The sequence below is a fragment of the Hippichthys cyanospilos genome, chromosome 3 (assembly GCF_059441005.1).
Source record: "Hippichthys cyanospilos isolate Australia breed blue-spotted pipefish chromosome 3, RoL_Hcya_1.0, whole genome shotgun sequence".
NCBI lineage: Eukaryota > Metazoa > Chordata > Actinopteri > Syngnathiformes > Syngnathidae > Hippichthys > Hippichthys cyanospilos.
Genome location: NC_142371.1, coordinates 17,738,728 through 17,755,277, shown reverse-complemented (window position 1 = coordinate 17,755,277; position 16,550 = coordinate 17,738,728). Strand labels below are relative to the sequence as shown.

At 41.4% G+C, this 16,550-nt stretch overlaps 1 protein-coding gene across 3 annotated transcripts in view; it reads left to right on the top strand.

Annotated features, from left to right (window-relative positions):
• The window catches only part of grik5 (glutamate receptor, ionotropic, kainate 5), a 136,502-nt gene that overhangs the window by 103,996 nt on the left and 15,956 nt on the right, over nt 1-16,550 (top strand). For all 3 annotated transcript variants that reach the window (XM_088409434.1, XM_088409433.1, XM_088409432.1), the window contains exons 12-18: nt 1,918-2,022; nt 4,609-4,716; nt 10,921-11,124; nt 11,676-11,789; nt 12,297-12,406; nt 12,497-12,670; nt 15,695-15,860. In XM_088409434.1, the coding sequence (XP_088265560.1) occupies nt 1,918-2,022; nt 4,609-4,716; nt 10,921-11,124; nt 11,676-11,789; nt 12,297-12,406; nt 12,497-12,670; nt 15,695-15,860 (981 nt within the window). The remainder of the gene's footprint in view (nt 1-1,917; nt 2,023-4,608; nt 4,717-10,920; nt 11,125-11,675; nt 11,790-12,296; nt 12,407-12,496; nt 12,671-15,694; nt 15,861-16,550) is intronic.

The window sequence follows — 16,550 nt, the reverse complement described above, 5'->3', positions numbered from 1 at the left end:
CTCCCCGTTTTCGCAATATTCCTGCGTGAACGAGGATGAACTCGGACATCGGTTCAGTCTGCTCACTTCTTTTAACCTCAGCTAACACGAACTGCCGTTAGCTGCAACAGGTACCTGCTGCTAGCAGCTAGCTGACGTCCGCCCTCTAGCTCGCCCAGTTATTGTAAGTAAGAATACGTACAATAAAAAAAATGCACATTTGTGCATCAAAACTCGGCTGTGCGGCTGACATCAATAAAAAAAATAAGATTTAAGTTACCATTTATAAGACCCACTCAAATGTTCGGCCTTCGTTTTTGGGGAAAAAAACAGTGCGTATTATGTCTGGGAATCTCACAAAGTTTAGCATGACTCCCCTCCCAAAAATGTTCTCTGTTTTTGTTGAGCCCCCGCCATAAAAAAAAAATCGGGATTTCAGCACAGCATGTCCGCCATGTTTGTTGCGACCGTTCCAGATGCAAAACAATAAAGCAGCACGCTGTCACCATGATTATGATTTGTGAGCCCTTGTCTCTCAATGGCTGATTAATGAGAATGAATGGCAGCTTCATTATCATCCTCATCTCATGTTGCATGTGGCCTCGTGCCTGCATGTGTGTCTTTTGATGTGTGTGTGTGTGTGTGTGTGAGAGACGGACGCGGTGTTGTCAAAGCAGCCCGGGCGCCATCCCTCATTGCCTTCTCCCCACCGGCCCGACATCTGTCCATGTTAGTCAACGTCACGGTGAGCTCCATCTTCCACGTTCCGCCTACTTTTCCCGCCAAGTTCATACATGGGGGGCGGGAGGGGGGGGGGGGGGGGGGGGGGGGGGGGGGGGGGGGGGGGGCTCGTCGGGTTCCAATCTCCTCCGCCGATAGAAGCCGCTGATCCGTGTCTACCCCGACTTGGGTTTCACTCTTTGCTTTTTCGCTCTCAACGGACGGGACGAAAATATCGATAGTCCATCATGATAATTCTTCCCTTGATAAGCTATTGATGCGACGCAGCCAAATATCGATGCTCGTATTAGGCTGCCATTACCAACGCGTTGCCTTGTTTACCCCAGCCAATTCGAACGCCGGTGATGTCTGCATTTGCCGGCTTTTTTTTTTCTCCTAAGGAAAAAGTAACACATCAAACCAGCAAAAAAAAAAAAAAAAATCGTTTTTTTTTCCTTTGCAGTACAGTATAACAATTGGAAGGCAATCGTCGCTGCCTAGTGAATGCAGCAAGCTGTTGTAGATCAAAAGAATTGCTTCTAAAAATAAAATTCATGGTCAAGTCGTATGAAGGTGTTCTGTTGCCGGGCAGAATAAAGACAGCCTCTTTCACTGTGCTCTATGAAGAAGGAGTAAATGCGATAATACATATTCCGCATTGTATTTTAGCTTCAATAAGTTTTTTTAATGAATTAATTCAATTAAAAGTTTAAAAAAAAATTTAAAAGTATTTTCCGCACTGAGGCGCAAGTGATTGTAAGGCACACCTTCAATGAAAGGCCTGTTTTAAAACTGTTTTCAATAGGGCACACCGCATTATAAGGCACATAGAATAGAAGCTACAATAGTGGCTTTGGTTGTTTTATGCATCCACTAGATGGAGCTGCGCCAAAGGGAATGACAACAACACAAGCTGATAAGTCAGTTAAACTTTAATAATAGAAGAAAGGGGAAAAAAAAAACAATTACATTAACTCATTCGATGCCAGGGACGTATTTTCACTTTTTCCACTTTTAACTGGCCTGTTAAAAAAAAATGATCTTCGTCTATCTACGTCCCTGGCATTGAATGAGTTCATCATATTTTTTAATGCAAATGTATTAATTTAATGGCACCCAATGAAGCAAAAACCATTTTCATTTCATGAAGACGCCACTGTCTGAGTGAATGACAACATTTGTTTGTTTCTATTTCTTTGCAACATCTCGGTGTGCCAGGTGGAGTACGACGGCCTGACGGGCCACGTGGAGTTCAACAGCAAAGGTCAGAGAACCAACTACACCCTGCGGATCCTGGAGAAACACCGAGGAGGCCACAAAGAGGTCAGGCCTTGGTTGTAGGTTTTTTTTTGGGGGGGGGTTCAACACGCCGCCGTCAGGTCACTGTGCCCCGCTGGCGCTTTGGTGGGAATTTGCAGGTCACCTGCGTACTTTCCAAAATGCTACCGGAGTCGCTTTATGTAGACTTGCTACAAAGATGCTGCCGTAGTAGTCGGCAATCTTTAATACTCTAAAGAACAATTTTGGCCTTCTACCAACAAAAAAAATGCCAGGTATCGCCAGTCAAGTTATGGGTACTTGCAACAGGAGTCCATACCTGCGTGTGTGTGTGCGCATATATATATATATATATATATATATATATATATATATATATATATATATATATATATATATATATATATATATATATATATATTGCGCAGCTCCATCTTGTGAATGCAAAATGCAACTTCAGTCACTACTGTAGCTTCTATTCTATGCGCCTTATAATGCCCTGCACCCTATGTATGAGAGCAGTTTTTTTTAAATAGGCCATTTATTGAAGGTGCAAGTCATAATGATATTCTTTTAAACTCTCGATTCATCTTGGTATTGATCTAAACAGTCTCTGAATATGACGCTCAAGGAATTTCCCACCATTCATCCGTACGTTCCACAAATCATCTCTATTCTTCATTTCTGATTGAAAAGTTCAACTGAATTATCTAATTGTTTTGTTGACATTCGCTTTAGCGCGGCTCCATCTAGTGGATGCATAACGCAACCCCAGCCACTACTTTAGCTTCTATTCTATGCGCCTTATAATCCGGTGCGCCTTATAGCGCGGAAAATACGCTAGCTAACTCACGTATATCCAATTTAACAATCCATTTGGTTACATGGGGAAAAAGTGCTCTACTTTTAGCACGTTCAAACGTTCTTGCAAAAACATTCAATCAAGTTTGCCAGTCAAATATGTTGACCACACATTGACAGTTCCACGCTTCTGTAAAAGCGTCTGCAGGAGCCGCATTTTCCCAAACTTCCAAGTGGCGCCCGCGGCTCCTACCGGCCATAAATATTCACCGGGATGAAAGTGACGATATATTTGGCCTAAGAATAATGACGGCGAAGAAAGGAAGCGATATTAGGCTTGCCTTTGAACTGGCTGGCTTGCGCGTGGACAAAAGGCCGTTGCGGCGGCTATTTCATTACAGTGAGGGGATTTTTTATCATGCCGCTCTTTTAGTTTCTTCATTTCACTAATGACTTTAGGGAACTGAGGATGAGCTGGAGCTGCATTCAGGGTTGGCTAATAAATCAGAATAATCATTATCATCCACTCCCTTACTTGTGCTCATGTTTATTTATGTGTTTTGTGAGTGTGTTTTTTTTTCTCTTACGGATAATCCCCGTGACCTTCAATAAATTATTTCATTATTTGGAATGTTTGATCTGCTGGTCTGGAGCCCAAATATATTTGTCAAAGCACCGTGCCACGAAACTGACCAGCCGTGTATTTTTCAAAGGCGGGATTAAATGAAGCCCTAGCGCATGCACGGCCGCGCGCTTCATTGACTGGATGAAGCGCCCCCCCCCCGACTCGACGGGGCCGCTCATTTACTAGGCGCCCCCGCGTTTAGCGCCAAATGCCAGCCGATAAAACCGCGCTGTTCTTTAATTTAGCGACTTGTTATAATTAACGTTTTCAGCTCGGCGCCGGGATAAAATGTCAGCGTGGGATGAGGAAAAAGAAAAAGCTCCATTTTTTTTTTTTTTGTAAGGACTCGGTTGATATAAAACAAAAACAATAGCTAATGTTCACCGCCATCGCACGTGACTGAAGCCGGTTAGGACGTAATGGCACACTAATGTACTTAAGTGACTTTAGCGTCACATAAAAGTGAAATACGGAGAAAGACGCTAGTGAAGAAAAATACATTGCCGCCCATGAATTGATTTGTTTATAATGAAACTGTACTTGCAGAGGTCCCCATTGGGGTCACTTAAGGCGATGTGCGCGGAATGTACATGAAGGCTAATAAAGTTGTTTGTGGGGATGGGAATCTTTGATTCGATTCGATTCCGATTTTTGGGTCTGCGATGTGATTCAGAATCGATTTTCGATTCAAACCGATTTTCGAGGGCGCTTGAGAGAAGCCGTATGATAAGTGGCCATTATAGCGCAGCACCAGTGTACCCTAATTCCCTAAACATAAAATGAACTCAACTCAACTTCAAAATAAGACAACACAATCGAGTAACCAATACAAATTGTTGGGCTTGAAGAATTCTTAACATTGAATACACCCCATCCTATTTGTGAACACAGAAGGAATCAGACGCTGGTTCGGTCTGCTTGCTTCTTTTCATAAAACTAATGCGGTACAACCTAGTTAAAGAAAAGCTACTGCAAGCAACTCCTCTGGCTGCTAACATCCGAATTATTTAGTCCGATTCCACCTTCCCTCTCGCTCCATCGCCGCAATTATCATAAGAATACGTTTGATATTGTTTGAAGTGTTTGCGTCTTATCTGTGGAAACCGGGTCAACATTTTTTTATGTGATAACTCGATATTCCATTTGAATTTGAAAATCCTGTGTAGCTGCAACTCTAAAATAAATCCCCCATCTGTTGCGGTTAGATCGGGATCTGGTACTCCAACAACACGCTGGCGATGAACTCCACCAGCCTGGATATTAACGTGTCGGAGACGCTCGCCAACAAGACGCTCATTGTCACCACCATTCTGGTAAGGTCACACCTTCCTCCGGGGTGCAGCAACGCTAGATGGAGGTCGCAGTGTGCTTTTGTGTGTGTGTGTATCATTTGCGTCCTTGGATCCTGCTTTTCACTTATCGCTTCAGCTGGTGTTATAGGAAGTGACAACATTGACATAGTAATTGGAACACAGTATTTCCATTTCTGTGATTATAGCGGAAGCCTTCAGTGGTTCTCAATCTTTTATACAATTTGTACCTATCTATCTATCTATCTATCTATCTATCTATCTATCTATCTATCTATCTATCTATCTATCTATCTATCTATCTATCTATCTATCTATCTATCTATCTATCTATCTATCTATCTATCTATCTATCTATCTATCTATCTATCTATCTATCTATCTATCTATCTATCTATCTATCTATCTATCTATCTATCTATCTACCTACCTACCTACCTACCTACCTACCTACCTACCTACCTACCTATCTATCTATCTGTCTGTCTGTCTGTCTGTCTGTCTGTCTGTCTGTCTGTCTGTCTGTCTGTCTGTCTAGCTAGCTGTCTAGCTAGCTAGCTAGCTAGCTAGCTATCTAAAAAGCTAGCTAGCTATATATATAGCTATCTCCATAGCTAGCTAGCTTATCTATCTATCTATCTATCTATCTATCTATCTATCTATCTATCTATCTATCTATCTATCTATCTATCTATCTATCTATCTATCTATCTATCTATCTATCTAAAAATATTCGTAAAAATATATTGTTTTGTTGACGATGACAGAAAGGGGGGCGAGGCTTCGACGAATGAATGTCGGCCCAGCAAAAAAAAAAAAACGAATTTTCCCACTTCTGCTTTTGAGAAAAGTGAAGGCTTTTAGGTGCCCCTAATAGTGCAGAAAATACAGTACTGAAGCAATTGATTAGTACCAGCCATTTTTACACCCCGCTTTAGCCAAACGAACAAAAACAAATCCGAAAATATTAATGAAGTACACTATAAATACATAAGAATTGTAATGACAAGTACTCTAAGTCCATTAGCGGGCAAAATTGCCTTCACCCTTTTCTATTCAATTAGCGCAGAACAAAAAGCTCAATAAATGTCAGTTCCGACAATCGGAATTACTGAGAACAGTTTACAGGGATAGAATAGTGACGGTACATTCATCACCTCAGTACGCCTACCTAGCAAGACGCCCACCTAGTGTCAAGTGGAACGGATATGAAAAGTCAACAACAGCACACACACACACACTTTCATAAACTAGATGTAGCCTACTAGCGCTCATTGTCCTCATGTAAAGTCAAAGTGTGGAAACGTATCTTTTAGTAGCGTCATTGTCTTTTGTAACAACGTTTTTTTCCAGTATATTCCATAGTACTGAAAAGGCAATTTATTTTCCCTGAGAAATGACGGCCAATTCCGTGTTTTTGTGCGATGAGCAGCGCGACTGCAAGCGTGCCAAATCTTCTCAGCCTCTGCCAGATTATTTGCTGTTGCTATCGACTTTTCTTTGGTCTTTTTCGAACGCTTGAAGGCTTGTGCCTGACAAGAAAGAAACAGTTTAGCCTCAGTAGCATGTGAAAGAAGCGGACACAGCCACAAGCCCCTGGGATGGCATTTCACACTTGGAGTTAGGGCTGAACGATTTATCGTTTCACCACCAAGAAACAGCAAAAATGTCCCAGGGTCACCTTGACCCGTAGCATATTTAGCCTGCCAAATGTATCTCAAATGTGTATACTCTAAATCCAATTTTGTTTGTTTTAATGATTTATGTTCTTGTCTCAGGAGCTGCAATAATACCTTCGGGTCACTATGACCCAGAGCATAATTTGTCAATTACACATGTCCAAAATGCGTATGCAGTACTCCAAATCCAAAACATGTCTAAAATGTGTATACTTGTAATCTGTTTTTATATTTTTTAAACCAGTGATTTGTGTTCAAGTCCCAAGAACAGCAAGAATATCTCTGGGTCAATTTTTTTTTTTTTTTTTTTTTAAACAGTGATTTATGTTCATGCTCAACAGCAATTATATCTTTGGGTCAATATGACCCGGAGCATATTTAGCCACCTAAACGTGTCCCCTTTGTGTATACTTCAAATCCGACTCTTTGTTTTAACCAGTGATTTATGTTTATGTCTCAGGAACAGCAATAATATCTCTGGGTCAATATGACCCAGTGAATATTTAATCACCTGAATGTGTCCAAAATATGTATACTCCAAATCTGATGTTTTGTTTTAACCAGTGATTTATGTTTGTATCTCAAGAACAGCAATAATGTCTTTGGGTCAGTATGACCCGGAGCATATTTAGCCACACAAACGTTTCCAAAATGTGTTTCCAAAATCCGATGTTTTAAGCAGGGAATTATGTTCATGTCTAAAGAGCAACCATAATATCTTTGGGACAATATGACCCCTAGGGCTGTGTGCATTTATATAAAAAGTATGTACATTTATACAAAATGTCGAAAACTTTTTAATTATAAACCCACTCACATACTAACAAAGGCAATACTTCACTTATACCAGCGTGTAACGTTTTCTTCTATGGCACAGTAATAGCATCCTGGGTCACAATGACCCGGAGCTGTGCGCATTCATCCAAACGTGTCAAAAAAGTGGCTAGAATTCCCCAAATTGCATTAGCAAGCCTTAAAAACAGCTCGTTACAAAGCAGTCCAGGTTTACACCGCTTGCAAACCGCAACCCCGAAAACAAGACGTCCAAATGAATTTTCCTTGCAATTATTCCATTTGTGAAAGCAGCGGTTTTGAAACAGCCCGCGCCGTCCTCCCGTGACCCCAACGAATATTTTTAAGCTATAGGGCCCATGAATTTAGCGATGCGCAGTGCATAGCAAGATGTCTGCTGCTTGTTGGGCTGCTGCATAACACATTTGCATCTCTCTCCCCCCCCCTTGAGATTCTCTCAGTCTGACTCAACTCCAATAGCCAATTAGCCTTTTCTTTGGTTTTTTTCTTTTTTTTTTAAGGAAAGAAAATGGCCGGGCTGATGCGTTCTGGCTGCAGATGCAAACCACAACATCAAATCATTTGCATCTCAGACAGGTTAAAAAAAAAAAAAAAATCCATTCCGGAGTGGGAGGACGAGCCGTAGCAAATCAAGGACAAAAACGCTTGCATCGACGTTTTGGTCGAATCGTTTTAGGTGTGTGCTTTTCTGATTTTTTTTCAAGTACAGTTTTCTCAACGCGCAGCCTACTTCGGGCTCGGAATCGGGGGCGAGGGGTACCGCTGGGAACGCTAGCAATTCATCTGAAGCAGTAAGCGTGGCGCAGAGCGTAAAGGACGCCGACTGCAGTGGCAAACGTCAGCGAGGTAGCTGCACCCTGTCAAAAACGCGCCTCCCCGGCGAGAGCGCTTGAAAGCGCGCTAGCACTGATCACAGCGCTTTGTAAGCGCCTTACAAAACACCACAGCAAAGCGACGCGGCTGCCGCGCGTCACAAGCGCAAGTCCGAGCTTTCCGAGCATTTGATATCATGCCGTAACAGCGGAAATTTCCGCGGTAGGGTGAAAAAAATCGGACAGAAAATCCAATTTTGAAATGTAGAGGCCATTCCGGATTACAAGTCTCAAGCTGTACAATCACATATTCACGCAGAAAGATGGTGCTTCTCACAAACATTTCTTGTTACGAAAAATTCAGGTTACAAAACTGCATTACGAAAAATATCTTGTCTTGTTACGAAGGAAAATTCAGGAAACAAAAAGTGAAAAATTTTCTGTATCATAATGAGACAGAAAAAAATATTACTGCGGTACCTTTACTCACGAATGTCTCGTTATGAAAAATTCAGGTTACGAAAAACCTCTTCGTTAAAGTATCATCTCTTGTTATGAAAGAAAATTCAGGAAACAGACGAATGTCCGTTTCGGGAAAATTCAGGAAACAAAAGTTGACATGTTTTTTGTGTATCATAATGAGACAGAAAACATGTTACAGCGGTACCTTTACACACGAACGTCTCGTTATGAAAAATTTTGGTTACGAAAAAACCCCTTCGTTAAAATATTGTTGCTTGTTATGAAGGAAAATTCAGGAAACAGACGAATGTCCGTTGTTTTGGAAAATTCAGGAAACAAAAGTTGACATGTATTTTGTGTATCATAACGAGACAGAAAACATACAGTGGTACCCTTACTCACCGTCTCGATATAAAAAAAAAAAAAAAAATCAAGTTCCGGAAAATCTCTTTGTTAAAATATAGTCTCGTTATGAATGAAAATCCAGGAAACAAAAGTCGAAAATTTTTCTGCATCATAATGAGGAAAAAAATTACAGTGGTACCTTTACTCACAAACGTCTGTTGTTCTGAAAAATTCAGGTTACGAAGCACCCCTTCGGTAAAATTTCGTCCCTTCTTCCGAAGGAAAATTCAGGAAACAAAAGGTGAAAATTTTGGTGTATCATAATGAGACGGGAAAAATTCTACTAGTGTTACTTATACACGGTGTGTTAACAGAGAAAATACCGGAATTTGATGTAAAATTAAGGGTGCGTCCTCTACACAGGTGGGTCCTATATTTGGGAAATCACGGTATTTATTCCAGCTGATCTGATGAAGGCTGTCACAAGCATCGAAAGTAACTTTTTTTTTGGGGGGGGGGGGGGTCAAATATATGAAAAAGATTTTTTCATTTGGAGGCAACTGTAATGCGATGTATGAGCTTCCGCCCGCTCTGGTTTCTGTCTCTCTGGAGGATTACACAAAACCGTTCCCAAGTGGAAGTGGAACCGGGAAACAAGCTGCCAAGGAACCTCCAGTCATTCAAAACAAGGGAAAAAAAAAAAAAAAAAAAAAACAAGCCCAGAGGAGTTTGACGCGATGAGACACAGATGCCACACAACAAAGTGCGTTTGTGTGAAACTTGCAGCGTTCCCCCTTAAATAAACTCCGTCTTATTTTAGTCTGGGAGTCAAATATACACCAGCTAACATTGATTTGACTTTCTTCTGCGTAACCGCTGACAAGGTGCACCTGTGTAGGAGGCATGTCAGACAAGTCAGAACGCTTACAGGAAGTGCGCTTGTGAAGGCGTATCGGATGCTACGCCGTTCGAAACTGGTCATGTGATTAAGTAACAATACATCGAAAATACGGCCGGGTGTTTTCCCCGTACCGATACTTGGCATCGGTTCTCGACGATCTCCGCTCATAGGCATATATTCTTTATCCTCCATGAAAAATTATGAATATCATGGCATCTTTCTGAGTAATATAAGATAATAATACAAAATATTCGATAAGTAAGTCATTAATAATACATTGAAAATACGGGCAGCTCTTATCCCCATACTGATACTGGGTATCGGTTCTCACCCATTCTTACTCATAGGCATATTTTCTTTATCTTCCACAAAAATAAACAAATATCATGGGATCTTACTGAGTAATATTATATAATAATTTAAAATATTCGATAAGTAAGTAAGTAATTACATTGAAAATACGGGCAGCTCTTATCCTCCATACCGATACTGGGTATCGGTTCTCACCCATTCTTCCTCATATTTTTTCATACGCATATTTTCTTTATCTCCACAAAAATAAACAAATATCATGGGATCTTGCTGAGTAATATTAGATAATAATAATATATTTGATGATTAATGAAGTAACAACACATTGAAAACAAAGCCAGGTATTATCCCCTTACCGATTTTTGGTATCGGCTCTCCCCAAGCTCTACTCATACGCATATATTCTGAATCCTCCAAGACAAATGACTAATATCATCACATCTTACTGAATACTATATATTATATTCGATAAGTAACAACACATTGGAATTACAGCCAAGTATTATCTCCACACCGATACTATCGGTTCTCACCTCATAGACATATATTCTTTATCCTCCGCGAAAAGTGACTGATATCATAGCATCTTACTGAGTAATATTATATAATATTATATACACTATAATACTATATATATATTTATATATAATAAATTAAATTTCCCTATAATCAATTAAATATGATAATATATCTATAATAATCTATAATTACAATGTATATAATAGTACTGAGTAGAAGAAGTACTTTTTTTGTCTGCATGATTGTATTATACTGCCTCCCGATGGTCAAGGCAGGCACAGCAGAAAGAGCAACACATCGAAGTGAATTGCAGCATTGACCCTGTTTTTTGTTGTTTTTTTTTAATCAAAACAAATACGTTCAGGAAAACCCGTACGTGATGCGCAAGGACAACTACCAGGACTTCCAGGGCAACGAGCAGTACGAGGGTTTCTGCGTGGACATGCTGAGGGAGCTGGCCGACATCCTCAAGTTCTCCTTCAAGATCAAGCTGGTGGACGACGGGCTGTACGGCGCCCCCGAGCCCAACGGCTCCTGGACAGGCATGGTCGGAGAACTTATAAACAGGGTGAGTCCGGGCGTCGCCCGGTGGCGAGCGTCCGCCATTCGGCTAGAAATAAAGCTACGTTCTGGCCTGCGAAGACGGGCTAATGACCCCACCCCCCACCCTTCCCTTTCCCACTCTATTTAATTAGCATACGGTACACTTCAATTAGCAGCCCGCCGCCCCCTTGTGGGGTGCGCCACTGTGGCGCTCGCGCCGGCTCGCCACGCTCTACCACCACCCACCACCACTATTGCCCGATCACTCGGCTCTAATTAGCGGCCCATGTTCATCAATTAGCTTCTAATGGGGAGGGGGGGGCTACACAGGTGGAAAGCCCTGCCAAGCTTGCGCTTCCTCGCAATTAGCCTCATTTAGTTGATGGATAGAACGGGGAATCTTTTTTTTTTTTTTTTTTCAAATGTCTCTTCTAGTGCGTTGGAGCACTTTTGCGGACGCTCGTGGATGGAGAGCATGCGCTTTTATTTTCGCACCCACCCGAACACTTGTGTTGCTTGGATTTTTTTTCTTTTTTTCGTCGTCCGTACATGATCTATTTTCATCCGTCCCCGCAGAAAGCCGACCTGGCCGTGGCCGGCTTCACCATCACGTCGGAGCGAGAGAAAGTCATCGACTTCTCCAAGCCTTTTATGACCTTGGGGATCAGCATCTTGTACAGGGTCCATCTGGTAAGGATGTTTTTTTTGGGGGCTCATCTCATTCCTCGTTTCACTCGTCTTTGGTGTTTTTTTTTTAAAGGTGGCTGTGACCACACCCAGAGCTGCGCAGACCCCCTTGTTTATGAAATTATCACGTTGGGTCTCACTAGCCTCCGCGCGCTAATATATTTTGAGTTTGCTGATGTATTGACTTTTTTTCCCCTAAACAAGTGCCATTACCTAAGATCTTTTTTTTAAATCAAAGATTTACGGTCCCAGAGGAGAAATCAACTGCCTAATTTGAGCGCTATTTTCTATTAGTCCTCAACAGCCACACGCTGCGTAACGCTCTGACTTAGCAGCTTTACATCGCTAATGAGTTTTTGGGTCGTAGACATCGAGCGAGTACGAGCGGAGGCGTAGCAGCGCCCCGCCGCGTCGCACGCTGGGAGTTTTCTCTCAAACTGCTGAGCCGTGACCTCTTTTTGTACCTTGCCTTCTGTCTGCCCGTCCCACGCCGATCCATTTCCTCTTCAGGGTCGTAAGCCGGGTTACTTCTCCTTCCTGGACCCTTTCTCGCCGGCCGTCTGGCTCTTCATGCTGCTGGCTTACCTGGCTGTGAGCTGCGTGCTCTTCCTGGCCGCAAGGTCGCCCGCCGCATTACGTTAGCGCGGGTCACTCGGCCCCGCGGGGTCAATCGATCCGGTCGCGCGGTGACGGGCCTTTGCTTTTCGCAGGCTGAGCCCTTACGAGTGGTATAACCCTCACCCGTGTCTGCGGGAGCGCCGGGACATGCTTGAGAACCAGTACACGCTGGGAAACAGCCTGTGGTTCCCCGTCGGCGGTTTCATGCAGCAGGGATCCGAAATCATGCCCAGGGCCCTGTCCACCAGATGCGTCAGTGGAGTGTGGTGAGCGCTCCCGCTGTATCATTCAATATCTTCATGCGGGCTTCAATTTTGACACCGTGGATCGGATATACATTGATTATTTGTTGGCTGCTTGGTTGTCGCGATGTTCCTCTGGGATTTTGACATTAGGTTCTGCGTAGCCCCTCGAGACAAAACTAAAATGGAATCGAATTGACTCGCTCGTTTTATCTGGCGCTGTGCCAAAATGTGGGATCAAATCGGTTGTTTGGTCGCGATCCAAAACTGTCAACAAAGTTTAATGAATCGCTGTTCTTGTTTTACTGCTCGCTGACTTACTTGCTAACACACTAGCTGACTTGCTAGCTAATGTGCAAACTAATGCACCAGCTGACTTGTTAGTTAACTTGCTAGCTAGCGAGCTGACTTGCAGGCTAAACACAATTTTGTTGAATACCTGCAGTACAGTGACAATAAAGGCATTCTATTCTAACTTGCTAGATAATTATCTTGCTGGCTTGTTAGCTACTTTGCTAGCTGTCTACATGACTTGCTAGCTAATCGTTAACTGTCTAACGTACTTGCTAATTAACTTCTAATTAACTTGCTAACTAAAATGCGAACAAATCCACCATCCGATTTGATAGCTAACTTGCTGTTAGCGTATCCAAACTTCAATGTATACAATCTCTACAATAACAATAAAGTCATTCTATTTATTTGTAATGTGCAAGCTAACTATCTACCTGACATGTTGATTTGCTAGCTGACTTGCTGGTTAACTTGGTACTGTACTTAACTATCTGGCTAGCTGACCTGCTGGCTAATCCCAAATACTTGCTATACAGTCACAATAGTCATTATAAAGTCATTCTATTCTATCCTATCCTATTCTAACTTGCTAGATCATTTTCTCGCTGACTGGTTAGCTAGCTTGCTTGTTGATGAGATGACTTTAGGCTTGTTAGCTAACTTGCTAGCTAGATAGGTACCTTGCCAGCTAATGCTTAGCAATCTAGCTGACTTGCTAACTGACCTTTTCATCAACTTGCTAACTAATATGCTAACAAATGCACCAATTGACTTGATAGTTAACTTGCTGGCTCAGAAGCTGACTTGTTAGCTTATCCCGATTTTGTTGTATACGAACTGTACAATTACAAAAAAGGAATTCTATTCCAACTTACAAGTTAACTATGCAGATGACGTTGACTTGCTCGCTGACTTTCTAAAATACTTTACTATTAGCTGACTTACTTGGTAACTTACAAGGCAGTTAGCCAAAGTTTTAGCATGCTTTTTGCACAAGCTTTTTGGGGAAAGAAACCTTAGTTAGTAGTTAGTTAGTTAGTTAGTTAGTTAGTTAGTTAGTTAGTTAGTTAGTTAGTTAGTTAGTTAGTTCGTCCGAAACCAAGTGAACATTAGCCAAGATAAACTATCTGAACTAATAACTGACTAGTGACAAGACAATTTAATTTGAAAAAATATCCAACTCAGCAACCGGGTGCGAAAAGTGTAAAATGAAATCATAATCGGTCAGTAGCCACCAATGTTTTTGTTGGGTGGCAAGTAAATTCAAGATGAAGCAAAACAAGACAAAGCTAAGCACCGCCATCGACTTGGCTGCATATCATTAGCCCTCTGATTAAACTCGCGCATTTTAATCACATGTAAATTACAAACCCAGTGTAAAATCAAATTTCCCCTTGTGGGATATTAAAGGATTGTTCCTCTTCCCGTAACATGAATTATTAATCCACAAATCCTCCAAACAAACTCAAGATCAGATTGTGAGAGCAAATTTTATAGACTTACTCATTTATGGCTCACTTTTTTTCCCTCTTTTGCCGCAAGATTGTAAACTAACAGTTGAGTAAACGCTGGTAGGAAAACCTATCGGGGGGCATTCCCGAGGCTGTAGAAGGACTGCAAATTATGTGCTGAACTAATCAACGCTAGGAGCTAAATAGATATTTTAGGTAAAGGCAGCAGATGCGTTTAACGATCTCTAATTGGTAACTTCGATGCAAAAGCAGCCGATCGCTGGGGAAACGTGGCGTAAATTTAGGAATCGAGTTTATACATTAAACAGGGCTCTCTCATTTATCATAGAATTTAAAAAATACCAGCAGTAACTCAAATCCGCAACGAAGAGATTGATTTTTTTCTTGTGCTTTTATTCCTTTTTTTAGTTTGTTTTTTGGTTAGTAAAAATAAATAAATAAATACAATCGAGATTTTATCCGTGCGCTCTGATTTCAGAGGAACATAACTTATAAAATATAGTTTGTTTCTTTTACTAAAAAGATAAAGTGAATGCCGATACATAAAATTGGTATGAATTCTAACTGGTATGACTTTAAAGGGGAAAAATTACCAGAAAAATAGCGAGGTAAACCTGCTTGAGAAAAAGTTAAATGAAAATCTAGGAAAAAAAAAACATTCCATTTTTTATAACATTTTAGTTTGTTTATTTTGCTTTTAAAAAAAAACACATAATGTTGCTGTGTTTTCAATTTGTCTTAAATGTAATAAAAATGACAGGAAAAATAGTGATGTAAACTTGCAATAGAAAAAGCTTTGGTTGTTAATAAAAGTCTATAAAGAAAAGTTCCATTTTCTTCTGTTTTTTGCATTTTTTGCTAAAAGTAAATCAAATTTATATTTATTTTGTCTGGTTCAACCTAGGGGGAAAAATATCAAGAAAAAATGTCAAGTAAATCACAACTAAAATTATAGTCATAAACGACAAATAAAAAGTTTGAATTATTATTATTTTTTGCTTTGTTCCTTTTTTTTAGGTTTGTTTCTTTCGTCACCAAAAAAATACTTAACTGATATGTCTCTTTTAAAAGTAAGAAAAATGACACAAAAAATTCTGACGTAAAACTGCAATAGGAAAAAATATGGTCATAAAAATCCGCCGTTGGAGCGAAGTGAAGCCGCAACTGAAGCGCGGGCAAAAGAGAAAGCCGCTTTTTTGCGAAGCCGTCCGGCGACGCGAGCGACGGCCAACGGCGTCGGCCGTTTTGCAACAATGGCTAACGGCGTTTCCGGCGCACGCAGGTGGGCGTTCACCCTCATCATCATCTCGTCCTACACGGCTAACCTGGCCGCCTTCCTGACGGTGCAGAGGATGGAGGTCCCCATCGAGTCCCCCGACGACTTGGCCGACCAGACCAACATCGAATACGGGACCATCCACGGCGGGAGCACCATGACCTTCTTCATGGTACCGCCTTTTTTTTTTTTAAATTTTCTTGAATGTTTGTCATCTCTGGACGTGACATATTTGTCGTCACGTTTGCCGTGACGTCTGCCGCTTTATCTCCGCCGGCCGCGGCGTGCATTTAGGTGCGGGGATGACTGCCTTTGTTTGCTTACAAGAGCGCCTCGGGGCATCTGTGTTGGCATCTGTGTTTGCGCAACCCCGCCGTCGATGTTGTGTTTTTCCCGTGTAGGTGTGTTTACATATGGGAATGCGAGGAGGTGAGAGTGTTTGTTTATTTGCGAGGCGATGGCCACGTGCCAATTTGTGCGCTGTTCTGTTCGCTCGCTGGTGTTTATCGTTGCGTTGGGAACTATGGGAAAATGTTCCAAAAATACTGACGCAAAAGGAACTAGGGCTGCAGCTAACGAGTGATAAAACCCTAGTGCGGTATTTTGATCGCACTTCTGCTAGCGCTCGTGCCATGTTGTATTTTGACATGTTGTCATCATCTGGGTGAAATTTCAGCTCCCTGGTGTCTTCTTTCAGTGCTTTTTTTTTAATTACTTATTTATTTTACTTACTTATTTTATTTTACTTATTTGTTAAGTTCTGATTTGTAAGGAACATGCATGTGAGCGATTGCTAAGTTTTTACGCTAGCTTTAAGTTCAGCTTTTATAGTATAAAATAAGACGTAAAAATAAAACAGGAT